Source organism: Mesocricetus auratus, unplaced genomic scaffold, assembly GCF_017639785.1.
Source record: "Mesocricetus auratus isolate SY011 unplaced genomic scaffold, BCM_Maur_2.0 Super-Scaffold_6723, whole genome shotgun sequence".
NCBI classification, from domain to species: domain Eukaryota; kingdom Metazoa; phylum Chordata; class Mammalia; order Rodentia; family Cricetidae; genus Mesocricetus; species Mesocricetus auratus.
The window spans coordinates 165,943-193,333 of record NW_024429183.1 but is presented as its reverse complement, the minus strand read 5'-3'; the positions used below and the strand labels follow the sequence as shown (position 1 = coordinate 193,333).

General features: G+C 40.6%; 1 protein-coding gene and 1 long non-coding RNA gene across 2 annotated transcripts in view; one reads left to right on the top strand and one right to left on the bottom strand.

Annotated features, from left to right (window-relative positions):
* Positions 1-9,033: 9,033 nt before the first annotated feature.
* LOC121135790 lies at positions 9,034-21,636 on the bottom strand. The gene is made up of 2 exons (XR_005872906.1): positions 21,330-21,636; positions 9,034-12,090 (listed from the first exon to the last, which is right to left on the bottom strand). It is a non-coding gene; the product is annotated as an uncharacterized LOC121135790 (long non-coding RNA).
* A 73-nt stretch (positions 21,637-21,709) lies between these two features.
* The window catches only part of Rab18 (RAB18, member RAS oncogene family), a 29,061-nt gene continuing 23,379 nt past the window's right edge, over positions 21,710-27,391 (top strand). Inside the window, exons 1-2 of the mRNA XM_040735038.1 lie at positions 21,710-21,912; positions 26,302-26,357. Of these exons, the coding sequence (XP_040590972.1) occupies positions 21,845-21,912; positions 26,302-26,357 (124 nt within the window). The 5' untranslated portion in view covers positions 21,710-21,844. The remainder of the gene's footprint in view (positions 21,913-26,301; positions 26,358-27,391) is intronic.

Below are 27,391 nucleotides of genomic sequence, written 5' to 3'. Positions count from 1 at the left end.
GAAAAGCATCTACAAGCTCTGGCAAGCATTTGGACTCACGAACAACCTTGTTCTTTCTCAAACTATTTTATTCAAAAGACGTTTATTCCTTCGTACATCTTGCCAAAACTTAGGTCCCCTGAACCCTGCTGCCTTCCACAATTCCTCTCTAGGTCTGTTCTCCTAGTCATCTCTCCTGATTAAACTTGGGTTTCTGCACCTGAGCAGGGGACACATCGGCGGCTGTAATACACTCAGGCAGTACTTTCCCTTTGGACTGCCAACCCCTGGCAAGCCCAGGAGGCTAGAGATTGAAGTTGAAATGAACTTTGGCTCTGTTCAAGCTTTTGGTTTGAATCTGCAGGAAAACTTCTTTGTAATGTGTGCCAGAGAAATACAATTTTAAAAAATAATCATATGCAGGGAATCATGTAAGAGTCAGACTGCTCTGAGGTTCCAGTGGGATGTCTCAGATGCTATATTACAAGGGAGAAGTACAGTGGAAGGACACGACTAACAATAAGCATGAAACACGTGCTTATTGAGACTGGGATGTAAGCACTCCTTTAAAGACTTTGAAATCGTGCTCCCCAAGAAGCAGATGCACTTGGAATTACTGTTTCAGCTATCATGACTTCCTCCTGGGTCATAAAAACACTGAAAATGATGCCGTGAAAGACAGACTGGGGTCTTGTACTTTCTGTCATCCAGAATGAGATTACAGGTTATGTTATTTTTTTAACACCTATCTACCAGGTGCTCTGCTCAGTTGTACAGATTCTCCGTAGGTTGTGTGTGGGCCTGGGCTTGATCCCTGGCACAGGGTCAGCAAGATGACCCAGCAGGTAAGAGCACTTGCTGTACAAGTCTGGCAATCTGCGCTCAATGCTGGAACTCACACAGACATCCTGCTGTTCTAGGGACTTCTGGAATCCAAGTGCTGCAGTGACTAGATGGGAACCTGAGATTGAAGAATTGCCCAGAAGTTTGCCAGCCAACAAGCCTCGGCTACTTGGTGCAGCAGAAACAAGATGCTAGAAAGAGAGAAGTGACTCTCAAAATTTGCCCTTTTATTTCCACAGGTGTGTGGTAGCACCACCACACTCACACATCATATAGACATACACAATGGAGTATGTAGAGTCTATAAAAGGTGGTCCTTTGAATTCTAACAATAAATACTATTTTATAGAATTCAATACATGCTAGTTAACACTCAGTTCACTTTCTTCTTACTTCATATGAACAATTTTGTCTACAAAATGGAATGATTTGAAAAAAAACTATTCAACTAACTATAGCAAACTATAAACACACACACACAAACACACACACATTCCTGTTTTTATTTCTCTGGCTATTCTTATCATATACTATTTTAAAACACACACAGTGCTTATAGGCCATAAGGATATTCATAACAGTTTACTTGAACTAAACTGAAATATATTGGAATGAGTAATTAAAATTCAAATTTAGTATTAACACTTTGAAAGAATCTAGATGTTAAGTATATGGATAGATGTTGCTTCCAAAATTCTTTGGATTTTCCTATCTGAATGAAAATATAAGTAATAAAATATTGAACAAAAAACCTAAAGAATTTTAGGGTAGACATGCCTGATGTAACCTCTTCAACTAAACCTCATTAAACTACCAAAGAAGATACACAGATAAAACCCAAAACCAGTCCCAGAAGTCAATGGTGTAGCAAACTGCACAGTTAACCCCAAGTCCACTCTGAATTCTGAACACGACCAGCAACAATAACTTTTGCAAAGAAGACCCTGGCTCACTTCCACTGACCATACAGAAAAGGTTACTCTCCTGGGCATAGCAGAAGGAGGCAGTCACCTCCAAAGCCTGAACATACTTTACAGAGATCACATGTGACCTGCTAAGTGGGGGATGTAACTGAAGAGTAAAAAGAACTTAGACCTGACCCAGAAAGGAAGCACAGGCACAGGCCAATGGTTACAAGAATCTATCTTGCACCAACTATCCCAGATAACAGGAATAAGAATAATAAGGCTTATGCCACACAGTCTGCATAACTTTCTTATAGAAACTAGACAAGGATAATACAGGAAGGAAAAACCACAAGCAAATCAAATCAAGTACTATGTAAATAGGATACTCTGTCATTTCTGAGGATTGGGATGAAAAATGCAACTCAGACACGGACAAATCAATTAGAAAAATCTATTGACAAAGGATATAAGTTGTGGCATAGTTGAAACTTTGGAAAGATTCAGAAGATGGGATTCATCAATTTTTGCTACCATTTACAATGGAAAACTCTCAAACAATTGTTGAATGCAAGGAAGATTGTTTCTAACCTCCCAAAAGCTTCCGAGCAGCTGGCAATCATTGCAGATTTCTCCTGGGATTCACTAAAAGATCAAGTGTGCAGCATGAGTTCTCCCACTTCAAGTCATACTTGTAATCCCAGGCAGACCAACACAATAAGAAAGGCATCCTGTGGAAGGTTGCTTTCTGGAATTCTTGTGGCTTTGTTTGTAGATAAATTGATATCCAGATAAAATGTAAGAGTTAGGAGAATTTAGCAAGATAACAACAGACAATCAATGGATGAAATTCACTTGTGTTTCTGAAAATCAGGAAAGAGCTAGAAAATAAAACTTTAAAAATGTGTCCTACAACGGCATCAAAGTTAATTATCTACACATAATTTCTACTAAAGGCATATGAAAACTGAAAAACTTAATTAAGGACCATAAAGAAACTAAAATGAATTGCCACTATTCATGGATCAAAAGACTCAATAATGCAAAAATAAATTTTCTCAAAAACTAGTTTATGGGCTCCAAGCAACCTCAAAACACGTGTTCAGTGAAATCTCAAGAACAAATCTAATGGATGCACTTGTGGACCACAAAGATTGGTTCCTAAAATTTGTGCAAAAAGACAAACTCTAAGTTTAACACTTGTATGCAAAATGTAAAGGCTATGGTTAGGTAAGCCAGTCTGAGAGAATTTTAGGATGGGTACTTCCCAAAGCTCTGGTGTAATGATAGTAAGGTATCAGCAGAGCCAACAGTTGATAGTGAGTGGCTTAGGGCAGAGATCTCATCAATATTTGCTTCTATATATGGATCTTATTGTATAACACATGAAGGTTGGCGGGAAAGAGAAGCTTCTCAGTCAGATCGTGGGAGTTACTGGATGCCCAGAGGGAGTCAAGTGAAACTGAGCCTCTGTAATTTCACCTCAATCACAGAAATGAAATCTAGTCAGTTACAAGTAAAAATAGGAAGGTCAGAATGATTGCTTTTTATATGATAATAGAGGTCACCCCCTTCATCGCTTTTGTGAAAGGAATGGTTTCTTGTACATTAAAGTCCCCAAAATCTCATAAAGGAAAATGCACAAAAATTCAACTACATTGCAATTGAGTTTCACTAAAAAATAAAAGCAATGAAAATATATGCTAAGTATGGAGTGGGTGTTTTTCAAGTATAGAACTGACAGGTAACTAATATTCAGAATGTTTAGAATTTCTGAGAAAAAAAGACACCTAATGTTAAAAACTGACAAAAGAGAGTTGACATAGTGGCACAAGCCTTTGATGTAGCACTTAAGAAGCAGTGTAGTGATCTGTTGGCGGTTAAGGAGCAAAGGGCTAAGGATTGAAATGAACACAAAGACGGGCTCATTCTTACAAGGAGAATGGCGTTTATTTTTATAAGAGTGGAGCCTTTTTTGTTTTGTTTTGTTTTTTGAGACAAAGTTTCTCTGTATTGTTTTAGTGGCTATCCTGAAACTCGCTCTGTAGACTCACAGAGAACTGCCTGCCTCTGCCTCCTGAGTGCTGGGATTAAAGGTGTAGGCACAATACTGGTCAGGCATGGTGGAAAACTATCAAGGTCAGAAGCCTATGTTCCCAGGGCCCTCCGGCAAAGGGTGGGTCAATAACAGGAATTAGCAGTTGGACAATAAGGATAGATAGAAAACAGGAACTTGCATGCCGGCCTTACTGGAAGGAGGGGACTAGAGGTATTTTGCTAGAAGCTCCTAGTCACAAGCTGGTCAGGAGACCCCCATGAGAGAAGGGTGCAACAAAGCAGGGGCATGCAGACCTTTGTGACTTCAAAGCCATCCTAGTCTATATATGTAGCTATAGGACAGCCAGGGGTACACAGCAAGATATCATCTCCAAGGAGGAAGAAGGAAAGGGAGAAGAAAAGGGATAGTTTCTCTCAAGAGTTTGTCACATGAACTAAAACTAGCTACCATGATGATTAACAGAATAATTTAAGGTCTCAGCATCCCAAGAACTGGCAAAGCAGCAGACTGGCAAGAACCAGCATGTGTATGGTATGAGATTTAAACTGGCATGACGACTTTGGGAGCTGTCTAAACGCTGAGGTAATGTTCAAGACAGGCTCACCCAATGACTCAGAAGTCTCAGTCTTCCGCACACACTAGACCACACACTGGAATCTTCTCAGCATATTGACTGATAAGACTGACCAAAACTAGAAACAAAAAACAAGAGGAAGACAAAGAAGATGAAGAAGAAAGTTTAATTTAGTACAGAAATGAAATGGGATGAATAAAAGTCACTTGCAATCTGGCTGCATCTTATGGACAAATTAAAAAAATAGCTAGGTGGTAGAGGTGCACACCCTTAGTCCTTGAAAGGCAGAGACGAGCAGATCTCTGAGTTCAAGGCTAGCATGGTCTACAGAGTCTTAGGACAGCCAGGACTATACAGAGAAACAAAAACAAAAAAATAAGGAAAATAGTATCGATAATAAAAGTATAAACAAAAGTCAGAAATTATTATCACAGAAGTTGGAACACTAGTGACTTCTAATGGAGAGGTGGAGTGGGTTAGGACCACTGCTGGGGTGGGTGATGCTGCAGTAACCTGTAATGGAGAGTTGGGGTGGGTTAGGACTACTGCTCAGGAGTGATACTGGAGTGGGAGCAAGTTTCTATCTTTTCACCTTCATGGTACATGGGTGTACATTTTAATTATTGGCTAAGAATGCACGTGCATTTTAATGCATGGATAACATTGCAATTAAAATGTGTATTTGTGTGACTGTGCGAGACAAAAAGACAGAGATTGATTGTTAGATGGATTCATTTGGTACCAATAAACTTACTCACCAGAGCAAGGATTTGTTTAGAAAAATGTGTTGAAGATGAGAAAATATGCACTCAGTTATAAGAAGAGAAGTCTTTCTACATAGTTCAAACCTGGACAAGGATTTCGATGCTATAGTGCGATTGCATGGAAGCATCTTCACCCAGCAACTGCCTTTGTTGTTGCATTCTTGGGGAACCCTCAGTGGTCCATAGTGACTCTTGAAACAACAACCTTCCTGTTTTCTCTGAGAAGTAGAAGATTCTAGGATGACATATTTCTGGAATTTCCTTCTAACTGAACCTTCCTGTATTACGGAGAAGAGAATGACTCTTATCCCTTCACTTGGCATCTTTCTCTGTCTTTAATGTGAAAAGCACTAAAGTGAAAGGGAATGATAGCCTAACTTTGCTTTGTGTTTGTAGATGTTAGAGATATGTACTTGCTCTATGCTGCTGCAGGCATACAATCTTGGCTTTGTCCTGCATAGTTACAAGACAAGCAGTAATTTTACAGCTATATATAATCTAACTGTAAATAGTACTGAATTATCTGAGCAACTTTTAAACTCCTCCAAAGACAAGCAAACATAAAACTTAAAATTACTGCTGAGAAAACACACACACACACACAGAGAGAGAGAGAGAGAGAGAGAGAGAGAGAGAGAGAGAGAGAGAGAGAGACTAGAATTATTTCCTTTAACAGGAACAAACACAGTTCTACAGTTCTAGTCAGGCAAAAAACATCTGTGTGTTCTGGGAGCATAGTGACAGTGAATACTTGAGTAAAATAAAGTTAAGGAACTTGAGGAGCCTTTCTGGGAAGAATCTGTAGCTGAACCCATAAATAGAGTAAATGCATGCCTTCTGGTCATCACATGGCTAATTTGGAACAATTGTCTAATCCTCCTGAAGATAAACATATTATATTGCAGCAGTTGGGTTTAAATATGAGGAACAGGTGAAATTAGGCAAGAAGAAATAGAGATTGTGAAAAAATATACCCGAGATGATTATGTGATAAAACAATATTCTAGGAAGTGAAAAATCTCATAAAGGCATTTTAGACTTCTGTTAAGTGTGTTCTTTGGCAATTTCATGAATATGGAATGTTCATTCTGATTGTTATAAATACCACTAAGAGTCTCACTGCCCTGCCAAAGCTTCCTCCTGCCTATTCTATTCTCCTCCTCTGCACAAGTCCTCTTCCCACATCCATGACATTTTCCTTGTTGTTTTGAGGCCCACTGAGTTAAACCAAGATCTCCTGTGTGACCATGGGCTTGGTACTGACCACAGAAGTCTGATCAGCTCCCCAGTGGGTATACTGCTGAAGACCATGACTGCCCCAGAGTCACCAGGAGCCTGCGGTTCAGCAGACACTCTTGGTGCTGAGGTGCTGAGCTCTGGTGAGGGATGCTGTGCCCTCCCTGTGGTGGGTGGGTCACACCATGCCAGATCAGTAGTTCAGTTCTCTTTATATTCCTGAGATGGAGTCAGGTGAATCAAACTCAGAGGACAGGAGGGACAGTAGCACATGCTGTGCTTGACTTTTCTGTACTACAGCATAGAGAATTCTTAAAAGTTCTGTAACACATCCTTGCACAATATAGAAAGAGACTTTCAGACTTTATAGATCTAGGGGCGGTTCTTTTTCATCTGGGGACTAGGACTGGTGAAATGTATCTTGCCCTTGGTTGTTGGAAAGATCAAATAAGTAATGAGTTGTGAAAATACACAGTAAATCACAGACAAACCATGAGTCTGCTGGTGATTGCACCCTGTTTTCCCAGCATCCTTTGTTGTGGACACAGTTCTAACCTTGTTGTTGGATCATGTGGCCCTATAATCATCAGTGGTAGGAGGCACAGTGGGAGATGAAGAAGCTAAATAGGAAAATACGAGTGGCTTGGTTCACACACTTTACTAACCACACCCTCCGTTAGATTCATAACTGGGAAAATGTTCTGACCATTGTGTGGGAACAGAAACATTTCTAAGCAGTCTTTCCATTAGCTCTGAGTTCTCTTACTATGGCTTTTAAAATTAAGATACAGGGCTAGTATGAAGGAGGACTCTTACTCTGAAACAACCTCCTTTTTTACAGAGTAGCACCTATTGAGTCCTGGGTGAGTTGAGTGCTGTGCAATTTGGTTTACTTGGTGTTTCTTGAGAGCAGCAGGACTGAACAGGTCTTCCAGATGGTAATATTTTGTAAAACATAATGTATCTTTGAATGAAGTGTGGATATGATTGTCTAGCAAGAGACACTTTCTAGGCCTTTCCAGGGGAGAAAACACGTCTTTTGTTGCCATAAAAGGCTGCTGATCTGAACACATGAAAAGGTGAGCTCAAGGTCACAGTTGAAGGGGATTTTTCATTTCCCTTTTGAGACTTTCCAGGCTATGGAGGGGAGTCTTTGAAGCTGAAGGCCATTAATATATGCGTTGGCACTTCACAGAGCTGCAACCAAGGGTGACCAGACTAGCTTGTCTTACCACCAAAGAGCTCCAAGGGAACACTTGAGTTGGGATATGTCTTTGTTGTGGAAAACTATCCTGATCATTGTAGGATGCTTAGCAGAATCCTGGCCTCCACTCAGAGATGCCAGAATTGTTCCACAAGCAGTGATGGCACAAACTGTCTTCAGACTTTGCTGAAGGATCCTTGAGAGACAATGCTGCTTTTGGTTAAAAAGCACTGTATACAAGTTACTCATTTAATTTACTGTTCAAAAATGTTCCATTTGATTTTGAAAGGGCATGGCTATGCAGGAATGTGGCAATATTTGATAACACTTGATAATTTATAAAATATAAAATATTTCTGTATTCAATACTGTGGAGGAGAAAGAAGAAAAAATATATTGGGTATTTACTACCTATTATCTGTCAAAAGTCTTACTTCAAATACATTCTCACTTTGCCCCCAGCAGATTTGTCCATGGAATCACTGTCCCTGCTTTTATAGAAGAAACACTTTTCTCCAGGGAGTTAGCTCTGCTCATCTGACTTGGGGATTTACTGCTCTTCATCCCACACCCTTACAGGTGAAAGCAACAGTCAACTATCTGTGTGTCAGAAGTATGCATATTGTAAGATCCCAAGTCATTTTTAGGCCACAGTTGTGCTTTTTCTGTTTTATTAGTTAAGAGTTCATCCATAAACTACCACATTGCAGCATATATTGTTTGGGGACCTCCTGAAGCTTCATGTGGAACTAGATCCTCAGTGTGACTGCATCAATGTCTGGTGTCTGGCTTTTAGAGGTGGGAACTAGTGTGTATTACTGGTTGTCATTGCAGATATGGCACTAGGAAGAAATTGATTTAGTTCCCATGGAACTCCAGTTAACTTTCGGAAAAAGTTGGGGGCTGATGAATGGCAAGATTTCATTGTTATTTACAGCTGCATACAACTTCACTAGAGACATGCATTTTCTTCCACGTGTTCTCAGTTCTGAGCATCTTGCTCCTGGGCTCAAATCCACCACCATCAGTTTCATCCACCTCCTTTCTCGGTAACTCTTCCTCTTCCATGATCCCTGAGTCCTTTCCCCTTTAGGACTTAGAGGGCAGGGGAGTAGCTTGCCATGCTCTCTTCATGCTGGCACATTTGAAGGCCGGTTCAACAATTTTTCCAGATAGGAAGCTATCTGCTCTCACTCATATAGCTCTGAAGTGCGATTTCTCTCTCTCTCTCTCTCTCTCTCTCTCTCTCTCTCTCTCTCTCTCTCTCTCTCTCTCTCTCTCACTGTCTTCATAAGTTTTCCAAGGCTCTGTAACTAGAATTCAGTATAGAGAGTTGTTTTTCCACTGATAAGATTCCATAACCAACTTCCACAAACATCTTAAAGAAATTGCAAAGCAATATAATCTTTTAAGTTTTCAAATACTGAAACATAAAATACACACTGAAAAACAGACAATTCACAAATATATAGCTATTAACTTTTATTAACTGGAAATACTTGTGTAACCAGCATCCAGAATGAGAAATAGAATCTTATGAGTGTGCCAGACATCTCTGTCCCTTTACCAGTCAGTGTAACACTTTTAATTATGAAGCTCCTTGTGCTGAGTAATACAGTTTTACAACTGTTGCATCTAGTAGCAGCTCCAGCCCACCCTGGTTTATATAATGAGACCTGATGTCAAAATAAAAAGGTTATACACGAGGCGCAATTGCTTATATTAGTCTGCACTCTGGTCATTGGAAATGCAGCTGCTGTGTTAATATTGTCGATTAGAGGTTTGAGAGGGAAAGAGAGAAGTCTGGGGTTTCTTAATATCAGTCTGTCTCCTGCACCGCCCATCAGTTTCAGGTGGAGTTCTTTCCCAGTCACTGAAGAACCTCTAATTGTTTGCTGGTTCTGTTAGTCGGCAGTCCATCCCCTTGACAAGGTACCCCAGATCAACCCAGAAGGGAAGGCTTATTTTGGCCTGAGGTTTCAGAGGTGTCATCTAATACTGTCTGGCTTGTAAGAGTTCAATTGAAGCTGTCCCTTGACACCCCTCCTCATTTTTTACCTTGGCCTCTCCCTAATCATTTGTACTAAGAAAGAAAGTCTTCCTAGGTTTTAGTTAACTAGCCACAGGAGGCCAAATCCATTGCAGTGTGCCTGCTAGGGAAGAGAGAGCACATCCCTCTGAATGAGGAGCATCTCCTTGCCCAGCACACCGATTTCTTCCTTGCCACCTCTCTGTTTAATTGGTCCCTCCTAGCATGGCTCTTTCCACACTGAAAGCCCCGGAGGTGGCAGTTTTGATGAAAAAGTCTCTCCTGTTTTCTCCAAGGCAGCCCTTAATAAATCTATTTCCTTCCACCAGCTTCAATCTGGTTGAGCAGGGAGCCATTCAACTCTTAAGCTCCATTAACAAGCCTATTACTTTGGGGGATGTGGTGAGTGAGGCAGGGCATCCTCACCTTATGGAAGCCAGGAATACAGAGGAGGAAGAGGTCAGGGTCCCACTAGGCACCCTCAAGTGTACCATCCAGGGTCTTAGTCACTGGGGCCTGGGTATGCCTCACTCAACCCTTTGATATTTCCCAGCCTAACTCTTGCTAGTTCTTGCAAGAGGGTTGTTATGAAAGGATCCACCCCAGCCCCTTCTGGGGTCTCTCTGTTGTCAGTCCCAGATATACCTGTTTTTGCCCACAGTCATGTTGCCAAACGGAAGACCCTGTCATGAAACTTTGTTAGGATGCTTAAACTTTGAGCACCCCCAAAAAAGACCTGGGATCTAAATCATAACCTGTATTGGATATTTCATGATAGTAATGCATAGCATCAAGGATAGTGTCTAAATTCTACCCCTTCTTTATGTCCCTTTCTCTTCAGGTGTCAATAAATTTTGTCTTCTGTTTTAGTTGGTCTTTAAATTCATTTTAGCTCCATATTTGTCTGTGTAGAGAATAGAATGGCTATCACATTTGTTGATTTACTCCCACTCCAGACTTTCAAGAAATATCTTTGCTAGAAAAAGCATAATCCCTGGTAAAGCTCTTCCATTAAGTCCAGCTTCAAGATAATTCCAAAACAATCAGTTCTTAAGTTTCCATAAAAAAAGTCATGGAGCCCAGCAGCGCTGGTGGAGCATGTCTTTATTCCCATAACTTGAGAGGCAGAGACCAGCCTGGTCTACAGAGTGAGTTCCAGGACAGTTAGAGCTGTTACACAAAGAAACCCTGTTTCGAAAAACCAAAACCAGAACAACAACAACAGCAAAACCCATGAAGAATGTCTGCCATTGGTAGCAATCACGACTGATGGGACTGACTACACTAGTAAGAGCCACTACCTCCAGAGGACTGTCCACCGTGCAAGCTCCCCACAACCCACCAACCATGCCGAGGGAGCTTTAACTCATTCCATGTCACAAAGGAATAAATCGAGGCTCAAAAACCTGAATGGCTTGCTTCTGACCACAGCAAGTGAGTGGAGCTTTGAAGTCTGGTCTGTCTGATTACTGCTGCCTCCATTAGGTTGTCATTTCATATTAAGGTGCTAAAACCTCTCAGGCCCCTGGTGCTTTTATGCCAGCCTTGGATTCCCGACACCTTCCCCAGGCACATTTCATCTGAAGTTTGCTTCTTTCCTTCAGCATCCACATAAAGACAGTCACTGATTATTCTCCCAGAGTCCTGCCTTCCTCTAGGAGACAGACACCCAAAGTAAAAACAATGCCGTGCTCTGTGCAGATTTATGAATTCATCTTTGGTTCTTCCTGGGCTAACAGTCATTTTATGAGAGCCTTCCAGAGACCATTTCCAAGCTAAGAATGACTCTGATACTGGAGTTTCACACAGCTTGAAGGAAGTGATACCTGGGGAATTTTCAGCGATTTCCTGGATGAACTGAGCAAGAATCTTTGGTCGAAGAGTAAGAGTAGCCCATTTACAATATATTTCGAGTATAATTAACAAAGCATTAGAAATAGAGAGGTGATAAAACCTTTCTTCCTTTAATTTCTTAGGCTGAGGACCTATGTATTAGACTGATCAAAGGGACCTATGTATTAGACTGATCAAGAGGGAAAGAGTTTATTAACACCTGGAGTAGGCATACACATGTGAAAACACATATGGCACGCTCTCAGGGGTGATTAGAAATTGTTTTTTATAACATCTTGACAAAGAACACTCAGTTTGTACAAAGGTGAAGGATGAGAGATATCTTTAGGATTTGAGGGATGAAATTATCAGAAGGTAAGTATGTAGAGAAAACAAACAGAATCTTGTCACATAGTTGTTTGGCTGGTTACTGTGGCTCAATTTCTGACTATCCACTTCCTCCCTGGCCACAAAGCTTCTCCAGGAAAGGGTATTTATAGCAGTCTTCTCTTTTTTAGTCTTCATTGCTCAAAAGTGTCTCCTTCTAGTCATATAAGAGAAGCTCTGGGAAGAAGTCCTCTGCCTCTGTTGATTTTAAACGCTTTCAGATCAAACCAATCCTCATGTCAAAGTGCCATGTATTAGAATAGAATTCTGTGATTGCCTACAAAAATACCAAAGACCAGATGAATATGTAGATTTATGGAACACAAAATATAGCACTATAAATGAATAAAGAGCTAAATCTTTCAACTTAGTTAAAACCCCCAAACCTAACCTTGGATGAAAAAGGAAAATTGCAGGAAGATATATTAATTTGATGACATGAAATTTAAAGTTCTGTAGGACAAATTTAAAAATACATAAGTAGGAAACAATACATAACATAGTGTACGGACATAACAAACACTGAATATAATAGCAATCACATCTGGGTGACAGGAAGAGAGTCAGGGGTGATCACCAAGCGTCTCTAACCTGTCTTCAGTGTTAAATGACTTATAGTAAAATATCTAACATGTTTATTTCATTGATAAATCTGGGTATTCATAATGGTTATCACATGCTCCTCAGATGTGTATTTTTAAGTACCTCACGAATTGCTTGTAAAAGGGAATAATACACCGACTCCTCTCCTAGAAGGATCTATGAGTATCTGAGTCTGGCTTTATCCCAAGGGACATTAGGTGCTTGCTATCTTCACCTCTTAGCTCTCCTTTCTTCTCTCTGGAGTCTTTACTAACTCAGGTCCTTTCTAGTGATAACACAAAAGTTCCTCATACCTCCAGGCTTGTCTTAATTTGCTGGCATGCCTTGGAAAATAAACTCCTCCACCTTTTTTTAAAGTTTCAGTAAGTGTTTAAGGATTTCATTCCATGGAATTGAGTTGTATGCCCTTCCTTAGATTTAACTATTATTTACCAGGGGAGTGAGTTATCAGCTAGGCCTTGGTGATATGTTAATATGTCATTCTAAGATTTGTGAAATAGCAGATAAACTTATCTCAGGTGACACTGAGGGAGAGGTTTTGCAAGAAAAGCAGAGTATTCTAGTTGCAGGAGAGAAGACATACTTTTGGTAATAAGTAACAACTGATATCTATTACAAAAAAAGGAACAAAAATGATTTATTATTATTACCATTATCTACCATATTGTTTCCAAACATGATTTCATGTTAATGGAGACAGAGGCAGATATATACAAATATAAAACATGAGATAATTGTTCTACCAACAAAACACACACTCACAGTCAGTCCAGTTTATGGACAAGGAGAACCTGATCTAAAGTACAAGGACACAGGCTTCTTTGGAACAGGGAAGTGTGAGCAGTAGGTACACAGACAGGTTCTTCTAAGAATTTTCTCAGAAGGAAAGAAGGACAGTACACAGCCCCAAGGCAGCAAGGCTGGCGAGAACACACCTGGAAGCATGTTCCAGCCAGCTGGTTTTACCTCTGAGGGACTGACCCCTCAGTACACAGATGGAGGAAGGCCAGGCATCTGAGTTGAAGAGGGGTTGGTACAGTCCCAAATCTATTCTGATGTGCCAATGCCACTGCTTCCTGCTACACTGGGTTATATGTGCTCACTGTATCACACTGTAGAGAGCAGTGGGACAAGACATCTGATATGGTACTGGGCTGGCTCACTATGGGTTTGTGGAGAGAAAGGGTAAGTAGCCTCTTTGTGAACAGCTGATTCTTTAACAATATAACTGGGTTGAGACTAGCATGGGCCAGTCCTGACACTGTTTCCCTGGGTATCAAAGATTATGAGTAGAAACATAGCAATATAATACAAACCAGTCATAAGAGATTTTTAATACCCATGATTCATATAGATACCAGAGCAGAAAAACCACCAAGAATAAAGAATACCACATAAAGACAAAAGTGTCAGTTAATCAAGAATACAAAAGATGTTTACACATGCTTAACAATGCAGCTTCAAAATGCTGACAGAATTCAAAGGAGATATAGATATTTATACTTGGATATTTTAATACTTTTTTTATAGCAGGCACAACACTAACAAAGCTAGGAAAGGGCTGAACAGCACCCACCAACTGGATCAAATAGATATTTACAGAACTTCAAAATCAGGGTATCCACTGCTTTCAAGTGCACATGGAGTGTTTGCCAACACCGGAGACACACTAACCCACTAAAGAGATCCCAGTATGTTTAAAGTAGATACAATCATAGAAGAAGAATCAAATAGAAACCATCAATGAAAGTAGAAGAGTCTCCGAATGCGTGGGAGTTAAGTGTTTTGAAGTAATACAATTCACAGGTCAAAAATGAAATCCTAAGAGAAATAAGAAAAGGTTTTTGAAATAAAGCACAGTGAAAATAAACCACTTTGAATTCCTGGAGTGTAACTGCATTAATGGGTAGCAAGAATTTTTTTCTGGACTATAGTGATTATGTTAGAAGAAAGCTGCCAAACTAGCATCAACAATTTCCTTATATGAAACCATAAAAACAAGAATAAAATAATCTCAAAGCAAATAGAAGCCAGGAAATAATAAGAGTTATCAGTGGAATTGAAAACTGAAAAACCAAAGAAAACCAATAATGCAAAAGATAATTTTTTGAAAAGATCAATATATTTTATAAACCTATAGCAAATAAAAAGAGAGGGAAGGAGGGACAGAGGGACAGAATGAGGGATGGAGGGAGGGAGAGAGGAAAGGGGAAGGAGCATGAAGGAATGGGGAGGACGGAGGGAGGGAGATCTGCAATCCCAGTACTCACGAAGTTGAGGCGGGAAGACTACAAGTTCTAGAACAAAGAGAAAAAGGTTAAATTCGCAATTTACTAGTATCAGGAAAGATATAGAAGAAACCACTATGTATGTTTCACACAATGAGAGGATAATGAACTGCTCTATTTATATAAGCCTGACAGTTTGAATGAACTGGTCTAATTATGAAAAAACAAAACAAAAACCAGCAACCACTAAACTGACTCCTGGAGAGATGTACTCCAAGTTGCCAACAGTGAATTATTTAATATTGTTATGTGACTGTTTGAGTTATCTACTTCAACAGCACTTAGCTCCAAATAAGACATCTGTATCATACCCTTCCCCCAAAGATCAAAGGTCATCATATAAAGGGCAGAAAGACTGTAAGAGCCAGTGTTACCGGATGTCTTCAGCAAACATTTACTGGACATGACAGTGTTATTGCACATATGAACTGACAATGTTTGGGACTGCATGCATAAGACTTACACAAGATGAAGCCAGAAAAACAATTCAGCGTATACAGGGAAGGGGATCATTAAGTCCATGCCTAGCCAAGAAGATATTGACAACTGATGGCTACTGGGAGGGGGAGAAAAAGTTTTCTTTAAGGATGCAGTTCCTGAATGACTTCCCATGTTCCACTAGGTAGCCCTACACTCATGCACATACAAGTACTAAGTGGGCTTCATTTATTTTTTAAAGAGAGAGCACATAAAATTGGTAGGTAAAGGGGGGGAAACGGGGGAAAGTTGGGGAAGAAAGAAGGGTTCATTTGATCAAAACACATTGGATTTATGTATGAATTCTCAATAAGAAATTTTTAGAAATTTCAAGTTTTACTGATGAATTTTATGAAGACTAACAAAAAGGAATAACTTCAATTTTACTAAATTTCTAAAGAACAACATGAATAACAAGTTCACCCAAATTTATATATATACTGGTGAATTTTATGAATATTTAGGAAAGAATTAAGAGTAATGTGTGTAGGCCATTTTTCTAGAACCTTTCAAAAAATAGAAGGACATCCTACAATTTAGCTTATTAAGTCATCATTATCCTGATACTAAAACTAAAACAACAACAACAACAAGAAAAAACCAACAAAGCCGGAGAAAGTTAGAATCAATATTCATTAAAATGTATATTAAGTCAAGAAAATACTAGTAAACTGAATTTACTAAGAATAAACAAATAAAGAAACCCAGTAACTTGATGGTAACTGTGCCTTATCTAGGGATGCAAAATTGGAACACTGGGGAAAATCAGCCCATGTAATACATTGTATTAGCAGGAACATGTCATACCAACCAAAGCAAAAGAAGCATTTAACAAGTGCAACAGCCAATCAAAGTAGAAATGTAGAAACATTCAGTTTTTATCTAAAACATATCCCCTTCAATCATGTGTCACTGTTTCCGTAACACGCAAGAGCTTCACTGCCCTAACGCCCTCTGCACTATACTCACTTCACTGCCCTAACGCCCTCTGTACGAAAACAATTTTATTTATTTTTGTTTATGTGTGTGCATCATGTTCTGAGAAGTGGGGGGTGAGGGTGGTGAGGGTGGTGGGGGTGGGAGGGGGTGAGAATGTGCCTGCCCACAGAGGCCACAAGAGGGCTTTGGATCCCTGGGGAGTTCTAGTTATAGGAAGTTTTGAGCCACTGGATATAGGTCAGAGATCCAAACTATGGTCCTCATGGTTGAGCAGCAGGCATTCTTAACTGCCAAGCCCACTTTCCAGCCCTTCCCAGTCTTTTTTCTGTCTTAATAGTTTGTCTTCTGTAGAACGTCACACATTACAATTAGCATGTGGCATGAAGAGAAATTTTTATTGTAACAGTGTTTGGCTAGTGCCCATGAGGTTCTGGATTTGAGTCTCATCCCAAAACAAGGAGGCGTAAGGGAAGAGAGAGAGAAGAAAAGAGGAGAGCAGAAAGACAAGGGAGCAGGAAAAGGAGGACAGGGAAGGAATACTGGTAGAGTTTTCACACTGTCAGCAGATAATAGCTTCAGAAGGTAGTGGGAAACACTACGCTAGGGTACAGATCAATCAATCATGTCCAAAGGATGCAGATGAACCTGCCTCTTTTCCAGTTATTCAAAGACAATGGTGCGCCCCAGAGAAGCAAACCATCAAGGGCAAATCATCCCTCAGCTCTGTTTTCTTTCTTTTCTGCCATACCAAATCCAGCACATTCTGTGTGACAAGTTTCACAGACTGAGGTGATAACTTCAAAAGAAGGGAGGTCTCCTGGAAACCATTGTGGAACTCTCAGTCGGAGAAAAATACTGAGCTGTAGTTCTCATGGCAATCTCTTTTCTTCTATTCTTCTCTCATTAACAAGATGTTTCTGAAAGTCTATGCTGACATCTCAAACAAGATATAAATGAGAACCGTCTCCTGAGATGTGGTCACTGACCATGACCTGGTCTCCAGGAAAACCAGCGCATTTCGAATCATTCATGCCAGTCACATAAGTAAATAGTAATAGTATTGATAAAAACTTTCCCAACAATAAAATTTCATATGACGGCACATGTGTGATCGAGAGTGGTTTTAATGTTTGGTAAAGAAAGCTTTTCAATAAAAGCTTTTTAATAAGAAAAGTTAAAATAGCTTAGTATTTCAAAGACTCACAAAAACTAGGTAACAGATATCAAACAATAACTGACCATAACAATCTATTAACCTGATAACCTGATCTTAGAAATAGGTGGTTAGGTCTGAATGATTTTCTGATCTGTTGTTGGATAAGTTGTATGTCTGTGCCTGTAACAATGATGTCACTTGGGTATTGCTTCACTGAAAACACCCCCTGAGATGATATTTGTTTTCATTATAAAAAGGCTTGCTTGAGAACTGCAAAATTCACTCAGATTCAAACTGCCCCGTGCTTGTTTCTGTTTGTCACCGCCAAATCCTTACCTACCTTATCTTTGAGAACCCTCATCCCAGGGACCCCCATACCCTGTTGGAGAGGTCCATGGCACTTTTATTTCCTTCCTTCCTTTTGTTTTTTGTTTTGCTGCCTATCATGAAAGGACGAAAACCACAACTTTGTCTAAACTTTTAACTGGGCTTATTTTCAGTGTTAGAATAGGTAACTTTTGCTTTGTTTGCTTTGGCGGAGTAAGTATGTGGATGGGCTAAGCTGAAGTGTGCAGGTTGGGCTGCAAAGCACAAACAGACAAGAGGCAACTACTGACTTCAGAGTTATCTGACCCATGAAGTGAGGACAGAGAGACACGCAGACATTGGGCTACTTTGGGCTAATTTTTTATGTAAGGACAAGGGTAAGGAAACTTCCTGATCATGCTCAGTTAAGCTAGCCTGCTTGGGAAGCTGGCTGTCCTCTGAGCTGGACTCCTCATACTGTTGAATACTTACTAGTTTCTGCTTAGGGCATGCAATTTCAGCAGGAGTGACTCCATCTTGATTTTTAGTTGGTCCATTGGGACCTAATACAGCAGCTCCGTTCAGAACACTATCCTGCCTGTAAGCTCCGGAGGAGCTATTGGACTGTTGGCTGCTGGGTGAGGAAAGGTCAACTTTTTTCAGGGCTGTTGCTGGCACATTGCCCATGCCCCAGGGAAAGGCCCCATATCTGTGCACTGACTGGACTCAGTGGGTTATAAAAAAAAACCCACACTTTATTCATATGTAAAATTTCAAAGAATACATACAATGTTATTAAAACAAAACCAAAAACCAAAAAATGCTGCCCTGAATTTTAGAATCATAGCGCTAAAAAAGTCCTGAAAAATTTGCCTCCAAAGTTAACTTTCACATAAAATTTAGTGATGTAAACCTAACTCATTTCCTGCTGACTTCTTTCTTGAATTTTCTTTCTTATCAGTGGCACTAAGATGGGAAACACTGGAAAAACATTTGGTATCTCAGTCTTCCTTTTTTTCTCTCTTCTTCACTGGCCATGGAACAATATTCCCATTTTTTATAGGCATCCCCTTATTGCCAGCAGCCCCACCCTACAATATGGGGCTTCTAGACAACTTCCTATGAGGTTCCTATGCCTTTATTCCTCTGTCTCCCTAGTTCTGGCTGTGTACACACCTTTTTCCATTAAAAGATTATATTTTACTTGTACCTCTGATGTCTAAAACTTTGGATACTAACACTACCCTTAACATAAAGCACCAACCCCTTCGATTAGGAGTCAATGCTGTACTCAGCCAAGCTTGTCGTTTCCTAAATGTTGCTTTTAGTGAGGTCAAGTCTTTGTCTGTATTTCTAAAATTTACAGATAGCTCCAGCATTTGCTATACATCCCTTTATTTTTTTCTATGTAGCACCATTTTCTGAAGTACTATATGCTTAGTTACTTCATTCATTCACTAGTCTTCCCCAGAGATATCTCGTTAGAGCAAGGTTTCTTTAATAGCAAAAGGAGAGTGAAGAATCAGTGTGAGAATTGAGCTGTTTTCCATTTGTTCCTACCGTGTGGACATTTCTATTCTAATAACAGGTAAGGAAACTATATTGTTTCAAATCCTTGGGGTCGGTTTGAGATTTTTTTTATCAACAAATAGTTTGACACAAATGAGACCGGAGATCTCCCAAGAACTACAAAAGGGAGAAAGGATGGAAGGGAAGGAGGGAGGAAACTTTTAAAAGCAAGTTCTTCAGAGCAAAGATTGCATTAAGTGCTGAAGACAAAATAATGAGCGGACATCATGTAACTCTGCTTTTAAGAAGCAAATGTTGTGGGGCTGGAGCCCTTGCTGCTCTCCCAGAGCATCCAAGTATAGTTGCCAGTAACCATGCTGGGTGGCTCTCAGCTGCCTGTCACTCCAGCTTCAGAAGAGCTGGACTCTCTTACACCCTCGGCACTCATGTTCTCTCTCTCTCTCTCTCTCTCTCTCTCTCTCTCTCTCTCTCTCTCTCTCTCTCTCTCTCTCTCACACACACACACACACACACAGAAAAGAAGCACAAACAGACAGTTCAACACAATTGCAATACTGTGGGATACATACTGCCACAAGAACACAGGACACTAGCAGAATTTCTCAGAGAAGCAGGTAACACAGCCCTGCCGGGGGTGGAGGGAAGGAATAATCCAGGGAAAGAGACTGAAGAGGGGGAATGTGAAGGAGCTGTGTGACTGTGTGGAGGGGGAAGGGGCCAGGACAAGCACTCCTCCAGTCAGAAGAACTGTGCACAAGGCTCCTGATCACTGAGAATACCTTTTCTGTTTGACTGGAATAGAAAACTCAAGGCACAGATGAAGAATATCAACAGATGAAGCTGAAGTGATAACGGGATGTCTTAAGTCAGCATTTAAAAGAATTCACTTGGCTGCAGTATTATAATGAGGTGAGAAGAAACTAAAGGCAGGGTTCCTGTTGCGCAGCTGACATGGTATTGAGCTCACAGATAAACACTGAATAAGTGATTTCAGGCATGCTGGAACTGTGAGAACTGAGAGGATGTGGGAGTGAGGGGAAGGAAATTAAATGGGTGTTAATGTTACTCATTATGAAGGAAGTCAAGATAAAAACACACAATGAGGAGAAGATAACGAGTTCAGTGTCGACCTTGGTCCATGGCAGTTTTTCTTGGCACACACCCAGGAGATACGTTGGAGTTGTGTGTGTTGGCCTGAGCTTGAGGAGAAATATCTAAGCCAGAAATATAACTGTAAGACTCATCAAAGTAAATGGAAGCAGTGTTGATTTGAGGGACAGCACACACACACACACACACACACACACACACACACACACACACACACAGAGACAAGATAAAACTAGTGGAAGAGCCAAGCAGCAAGAAAATCTCCAAACGATAAACAGAACTGCACACACACAAAAAGAAAACAAGAAATGTCCACACAGTAGGAACAAATGGAAAACAGCTCAGTTCTCACACTGATTCTCCACTCTCCTTTTGCTATTAAAGAAACCTTGCTCTAACGAGATATCTCTGGGGAAGACTAGTGAATGAATGAAGTAACTAAGCATATAGTACTTCAGATGGTACTACATAGAAAAAAATAAAAGGATGTAAAGCAAATGCTGGAGATGTCTGTAAATTTTAGAAGTACAAAGACTTGACCTCACTAAAAGCAACATTTAGGAAAAGACCCAAAGGGATTATTTAGTTATCTTAAGAACTTTACAAGGCATTTAACAAATTGATTTTGTTTTGCTTTGTTTCATTTTTGAGATATGGTCTCACTGTGTAGCTATGACTGGAACTCAAGTTGTAAACTAGCCTGGCCTCACACTCACAGAAATTCACCTGCCTCTGCCTTCTGAGTGCCACCATGCCTGGCTAAAAACTAATTTCTTAACTGATTTAAATTTTACTTACATGCTTTTTTTTAACCAAATGTCTGTGACACATGATATTAGCTACAAACACACGGAAGCAAGACAGAATTAATGTTGAATGCCCACCAGTTACTTTGCTAGGTAATTGATAGACTTCTGGTTACTTCATCAAGAGTAACAGCTCAGCGGAGAGATGGGCATAGGCATGTTATTCTTGCAGGAGTGATGAATTAGTTGAAGTTGGATCAAAGATCTGCATGTACTGGATCTTTAGTTCCTCACAAGACAAATGCACATTCTTAAACCTAACAGAGGGGAGCCAAGAAGCCACTGCCTGTTCACAACTAACCTTGAGCTCTTTTCTGGACTCCGTCTACCCAACAATTCTGAGAGCCGTTCCTTTAAAAATGTTGTCCCTGGTGTGGGGAGACTGTTGAGGAGGCTCAGCAATGCTGTCTACATCTTAGACAGTTTACCTCAAAGTACCAAGTTTTGCCCACCGCAACAGCTGTCATGAGGATGCTGACGTAACATCCAGTCATCCAAGCATAAAACCGGAAGCGGGAGGAGTTAGGGCTGGGGTGGAGCCAGCGCCCGGAAGAAGGTAGGCGGATTTACGCGCAGCCCTGCCCATCTGCCCCTGCGCGATTCAGGAGCCACCCGGAAAAACGCTTGAGCTCCGGGGATTGCGCAGACGCACAGCCGCCTCTGGGCGGAACCGGGCGATCCGTGGCCTCCGTTGCCCAAACATCCTGTGGGAGAGGGAGGCCGTGGTCGCGGAGGTGCGCATGCGCAGGCCGTCTTCCCAGGCACCGGGGATCGCTGACGGGGACGGGGGCTGGGTCCGAGGAGAGCGGGCGCAGGATGGACGAGGACGTGCTGACCACTCTGAAGATCCTCATCATCGGCGAGAGTGGGGTGGGCAAGTCCAGGTGAGGCTGTGCGCGGCGGGCCTCGGCCTCTGGGCTGCGGGTTCTTCTCCCGGAACGGTCGCTGCGGCCCGATTGGCTCCGCCCCGGCTGGGCGCCGGGCTCAGGCCTCACAGGCCGGGTTCCTCCCAGCTAGGCGGCCGGGCTTGGGCCTGATCCCGCCGGGGCGATCCGGACCCCGCCGGCCTCTTACTCCCCCTCCCCCCCGAGTTCAGCCTGCTTGTCACCCCTAGAGTCCGGTCGGCTTGTCACCCCTAGAGTCCGGTCGGTCTGTCATTCCTAGAGTCTAGCTTGCCTGTCAGCGCTAGAGTCCAGCTGGCCTTTAACCATAGAACCCAGCCGGCCTGTCACCCCTAGACGCCAGCCAGTTGTCACCCCCGGAGCTGAGATCTATAATAACTATCATTCTGCGATTTCAGTACAACTGTCCTTCAAATAATTGATGTTCTACGCAGAAACTTGGATGACGTCTTAGGTCACGTTCCTGGTTTATTTTAGAGCAATCTTTTGTTGTATATTTTATCTATTTGTCTGTCTATCTATCGTCTATCTATAGTAGTTCGCAGTGAAAGATGGTAACTGCTTGACAATGTCTTTTAAGGCACTGGGTCCTTTAGCAGTGAGCCACCTTTAAGTGAGATTACTCTTGGTTTTCCACATCATAAAAACAGGAAAGGAAAAATACTGTATTGTCTCTTTTGCTTTGACTCTTTCTTAGGGGAGGATTATGTTGACAGTAGAGTTGTGTATTAGGTCAGAGGTGGACCTAGGTGGGTGTTGCCAGAGGGTTATGATTTCTTCCAGGTCTGAACAAAGTTCCCCAGATGAAGTCATCCTTGCCCTCTGGATTAAAAATAAATGTTATTTGAGTGTCTCTTTATCTTTAAACAGTATTTAAATCCCAGAAAGCTATTAACAATTTCATGTATGACTTTACCTTGCATGATCTTTCAAATGACTTTAAAGCATTTCATAAAGACTTAAGATTTTTAGGTACTTAATTATTTTCAAGCTTACTAAATAAACCAGAATCTTTCTGTATTTTTAAAAACTTGGCAATCTGTTTTCATAGTTTGTTCCCCTTTAATGTGTACTTCTGGTGTCCCATAGTGACATACTTCTCAACACCAAGGAACGAATTAAAGGACTCTATGACAATAGATTGGTGTGTGCTAAAGTAACTAATAGAAACTTTATGAATCCTCTTTTTGTACATGAGTGTTAAAAAGTTTGTGTAATGAACATCGTTTTACTAGGAATAATACACTTTCATGATCTTTCTTTTCTCCATTTTTACTTGAGAAAAAAACCCACATCAAGTTTGTTTTGTTTTCTGTCTTTTGAAGTAGAATGTTTCTATGTTATAGAGGCTGGCCTGGAAAGTTTTATGTCACCTAGCTGGTCTCAAATTAGGAATCCTCCGCCTCCAGCCTTCAGAGCACAAAGATTACAGGCATGTATCACCATGCTTAGAGCTTGTTTTTGAAATCAAGAATAACAGGTTGTCATCTCAACCCAATATGTGGTTGGCTGAGACAATGATGGGTGAAAGTGAGGATTTTAGAATTTTCTAGAAGGTTAACTGGAGGCACAGTTGACTATATAACTGGTGTTCCCCTTGTAGTATTGTTTTTATTTTATTTAGTTTCTTGAAACTGAAGTTACATGTCTGAATTGGGACTTGCTATGTATGTCAACAACAGTTGGCCTGGTATTTACAACCTTACCTCAGCCCCTCAAGTGCTAGGATTATAGGCATGTTATACCAGGCCTGATCCTTATTGCACCTTTAAAGTGTGTTGAGTGGATTTCTCTCCTTAGTCACGTCTTTAAACAATATTGAGTCAAATGTACTTTAGTACTTAATGGTGAATTATGAGTTGCCCACTGAAAAACTTTTAACATTTTAGCTCATTTAAAACCAGCATAGTGGTGTGTACTTTTAATACTAGCATTTGGGAGGCAGAGGCAGGCAGATCTTTGAGTTCAAGTCCACCCTGGTCTACAGAGTAAGTTCTAGGACTACCAGGACTATACAGAGAAACATTTTCTTTAAAAACCAAAACAGCAATAAACCAGTATTAGATTTAGGGTGCTCGAATATTGCTCTGCGATACAGTGTGGAAAATAGCCTTGACTGCTCTTCTTTGTGGATATAACAAGAATAAATGACTATCATGATAGAAGCCTCTGCCCTTTAAGGCAAATTGGTACAGAAACGTTTGTCGTAGACATGATCTTGAAGGGTTGTTCTAACAGTATTTGTTAATGGTTTTTTGCTCTTTTTTACAGAGCTAGACCAAGTGACGTGGCAGTGGGTTGTTGAGAAATTGTATAATCTTAATCTGAACAAGTGGAAAGTTGCTGTTAGAAAGTTGCAGTAGACATGATGTGAGGATTCGTGCGTAGCCTTGTGTATGATACTTGAACAGTGTAGTACTCCATTGGAGAGCCACACTGGAACAGAAGGCCTGCGGACACTTAACGGTACTATTAAAGGCTATGATTTGGTGGCTCAGCTCGGTGAAGTATAAGTGTAGCAAAGTGTATCAAGTGCTGGAATGAATATTATGTAAATTGCTATCCCTTCAACACTTCTTTCCTTCCCATTTTCTAAGTGGAAGTAAGAAATATAGATGAGTTATAATCATAGTATTTCTGTATTGTTTTTAATTTTTAATTTTTATTTATGTATTTGTGAGTGTAGGTCCCCTGAGAGGCCAGAAGGAAGGTATCTGCTCTCCTGGAGCTGGAGTATTAGGAGGGTGAACTACTGGATGTGGGTGCAGGGAGTGGAATGGGTGCCCTTAACTGCTGAACTATCTCCCCAGTCCTTCTGTTTTTATTTTTTTAGTGTTTTAGATAATCACTCTTAGCTCAGGATAACATGGAACTCACTGTAACCCGGGCTGGCCCCAAGCCTCAAACTTGGAATAGTCCTTTCTCTTTCTTTTTTTCCCCTCAAACTTGGAACAGTCCTCTCCCCCCCCCCTTTATCTTTTTGCTTTAGCTTTCCAAATTCTTACATTTCAGACATGCATTCCCCATCCCCTATAAAAAGCCCCTGACTTCTTCACACTATTATAAATTTAGTATTGTTTACATGGCATACTCTTCTATCTGTAGTTCTACATGAAAAATATTTTCCTCTTTTAACTTTGAAAGTAGGAATGCTTGTGTTAGTTTACTGTGTAAGAACAGTGAATTCTTACACTTTTGTGTATTTATTTTTTATCTTTCTGATCTTTTGCGTGTGTGTATGTGTGTGGTTCATATACTCAGTGTCCCATAACTTATGTTGGAAGGAAATAAAAGTTTATGTCCAGATGTTAAGGAGAAATTGCTGAATTTTGACTGCTATTTGTTACCTTGACTATATTTTGTCTGTTTTGTAGGAAATAAAACAACAAAACCAGGAAAAAGGGAGTTTTTTTTGTTTGTTTTGTTTTAACTATAATTGATAGTGCTGTGCTTGAGACTACCAGAAGATGTTGTGGTCTATGGACACATCACTCGCTGCAGTAACCACAGCCATAGAATCTTCCTCAGGGCTCTCACTCAGACTCTGACTGGTGGAACAGTGCACTTCAGGAAGTAGTGTGCAGGAGGTGATTAGCGTTGTAAATGTGGGGCGCTAATGAAAACCTTACAGAATTTATTCTCAGAGAGCCTCTAGGAGGGGCCACTTGCCAGTGAGTAAAATGTGCTGGGACCTACAGAGCCACAGTGGACCTTTCTAGTCTGTCAGTGCTTCCTTTTATCCATTCTTTGCTACTTTCTTACCTGTATGCTATTGTTAGAGTTTGCTGTGCTTCTACATCTTTCTGTTTTTGTTTAATCAGAGTGAAATAATGAGCTCTTATGATTTTAAGAGACTGTTGTTCCCCCACAGCATGAGATGTTGCTGTGTCTTTTTATTAGAAGAGTGTACCAATACAGACTGGAACAAAAAGCAAACCATTGACTCTTTAGGAATTGTGTAGAAGAGCAGACGGCATATATTAGTATATTCCTTTAGTCTTGGGAGTCTTAGAAATTTACAATTCAATTACTGCTTTTTCTTTTTTTTTTTTTTTTTGGTTTTTCGAGACAGGGTTTCTCTGTAGCTTTGGAGGCTGTCCTGGAACTCACTTTGTAGACCAGGCTGGCCTCGAACTCACAGAGATCCGCCTGCCTCTGCCTCCCGAGTGCTGGGATTAGAGGCGTGCGCCACCAATGCCTGGCTCAATTACTGCTTTTTCAATACCGTAATTCCCCTGCAGACCTTCATCAGCTCTTCTATCTGTATCTAAGTAGTCAGTCATTGTCATAAAATATAGCAGTTGTGGCGTATATGTCCTATGATTAGAAATAGAAAGATAAGGTCCTAACCTGTCTTTAATTCTCTTTTAGCCTACTCCTGAGGTTCACAGATGACACCTTTGATCCAGAACTTGCAGCAACAATAGGTGAGCTAAGTTTACAAGTCCAGTAGAAATGCCACATACTGTTATACCTTTGGGCTTTGTTTGGCTTTGCCCCTTCACTTCTCAGACCCTGCATTGTCTGTGGAGACCTTGTGTGTGAGACTTAGCTTTGGTGTCCATAAAGCCTTGTCTCTCATCTTGTGCTATTTCCTTAGCACTACTGATATGATGGTTTGTATACACATTTCATTCCCATACTATGGATTGTTTTTATTCTGCATCAGATAGTAGTAACTTAATATTTACTGTCTTCCAGTCACTATCATCATAGTGATGAATAATACAAATTTGGTGTTTGTTACCATGGACCTAGCAGCAAAGGTTGTTAATTTTATACTTAACATTTGCTACAGTATTTATTGTGTATTTTTAATTTATATCCTTGATAACAGTTATTAATTATTAGGAGCAATGATACCAAAATCAATTGTGTATCTGTTCACATGCAAGTGTATTGATGTATAAAGGCCAGAGGTTAATACTGGGTTTTCTCCTCTATCACCTCTGCCTTAATCTTTAAGTTAGGACTTCTCACTGAACCTGAAAGTCTCCGATCTGGCTTGACTGACTGGTTGGCAGGATCCCTTCCTGATTTCCCCCAAGTCTCTGATTTCCCCAAAGCTGAGGTAACAGACACAAGCCACCATGCCCAGCTTTTACATGGGTGCCAGAGATGTGGATTGTCTTCATGCTTATGTGGCCAACACTTTACTTAATGAGTCATTCCCCCAGACTCCCAAAAGCATTTTAGAAATAAAATTTAGAGTGCTTGAAAGTGGCTTGTCATCTAGACTATTAAAGAATCTTAATGTCATTGTTAGTAAAAGTAGAAAGTTCCTTTTAACTGGCTTTATTTATTATGGGATAATTTAATTTCAGGTTTAGAGGGAAAATGGGGAATTCTATGTATTCTACTCTACTCACATTCTCTAAATGCTAATATTTATCATTTGCTTTATTCTTTGTGTATGAGCATATGCACATATGTATACATGTATGCTTGTGAAGGTCAGAAT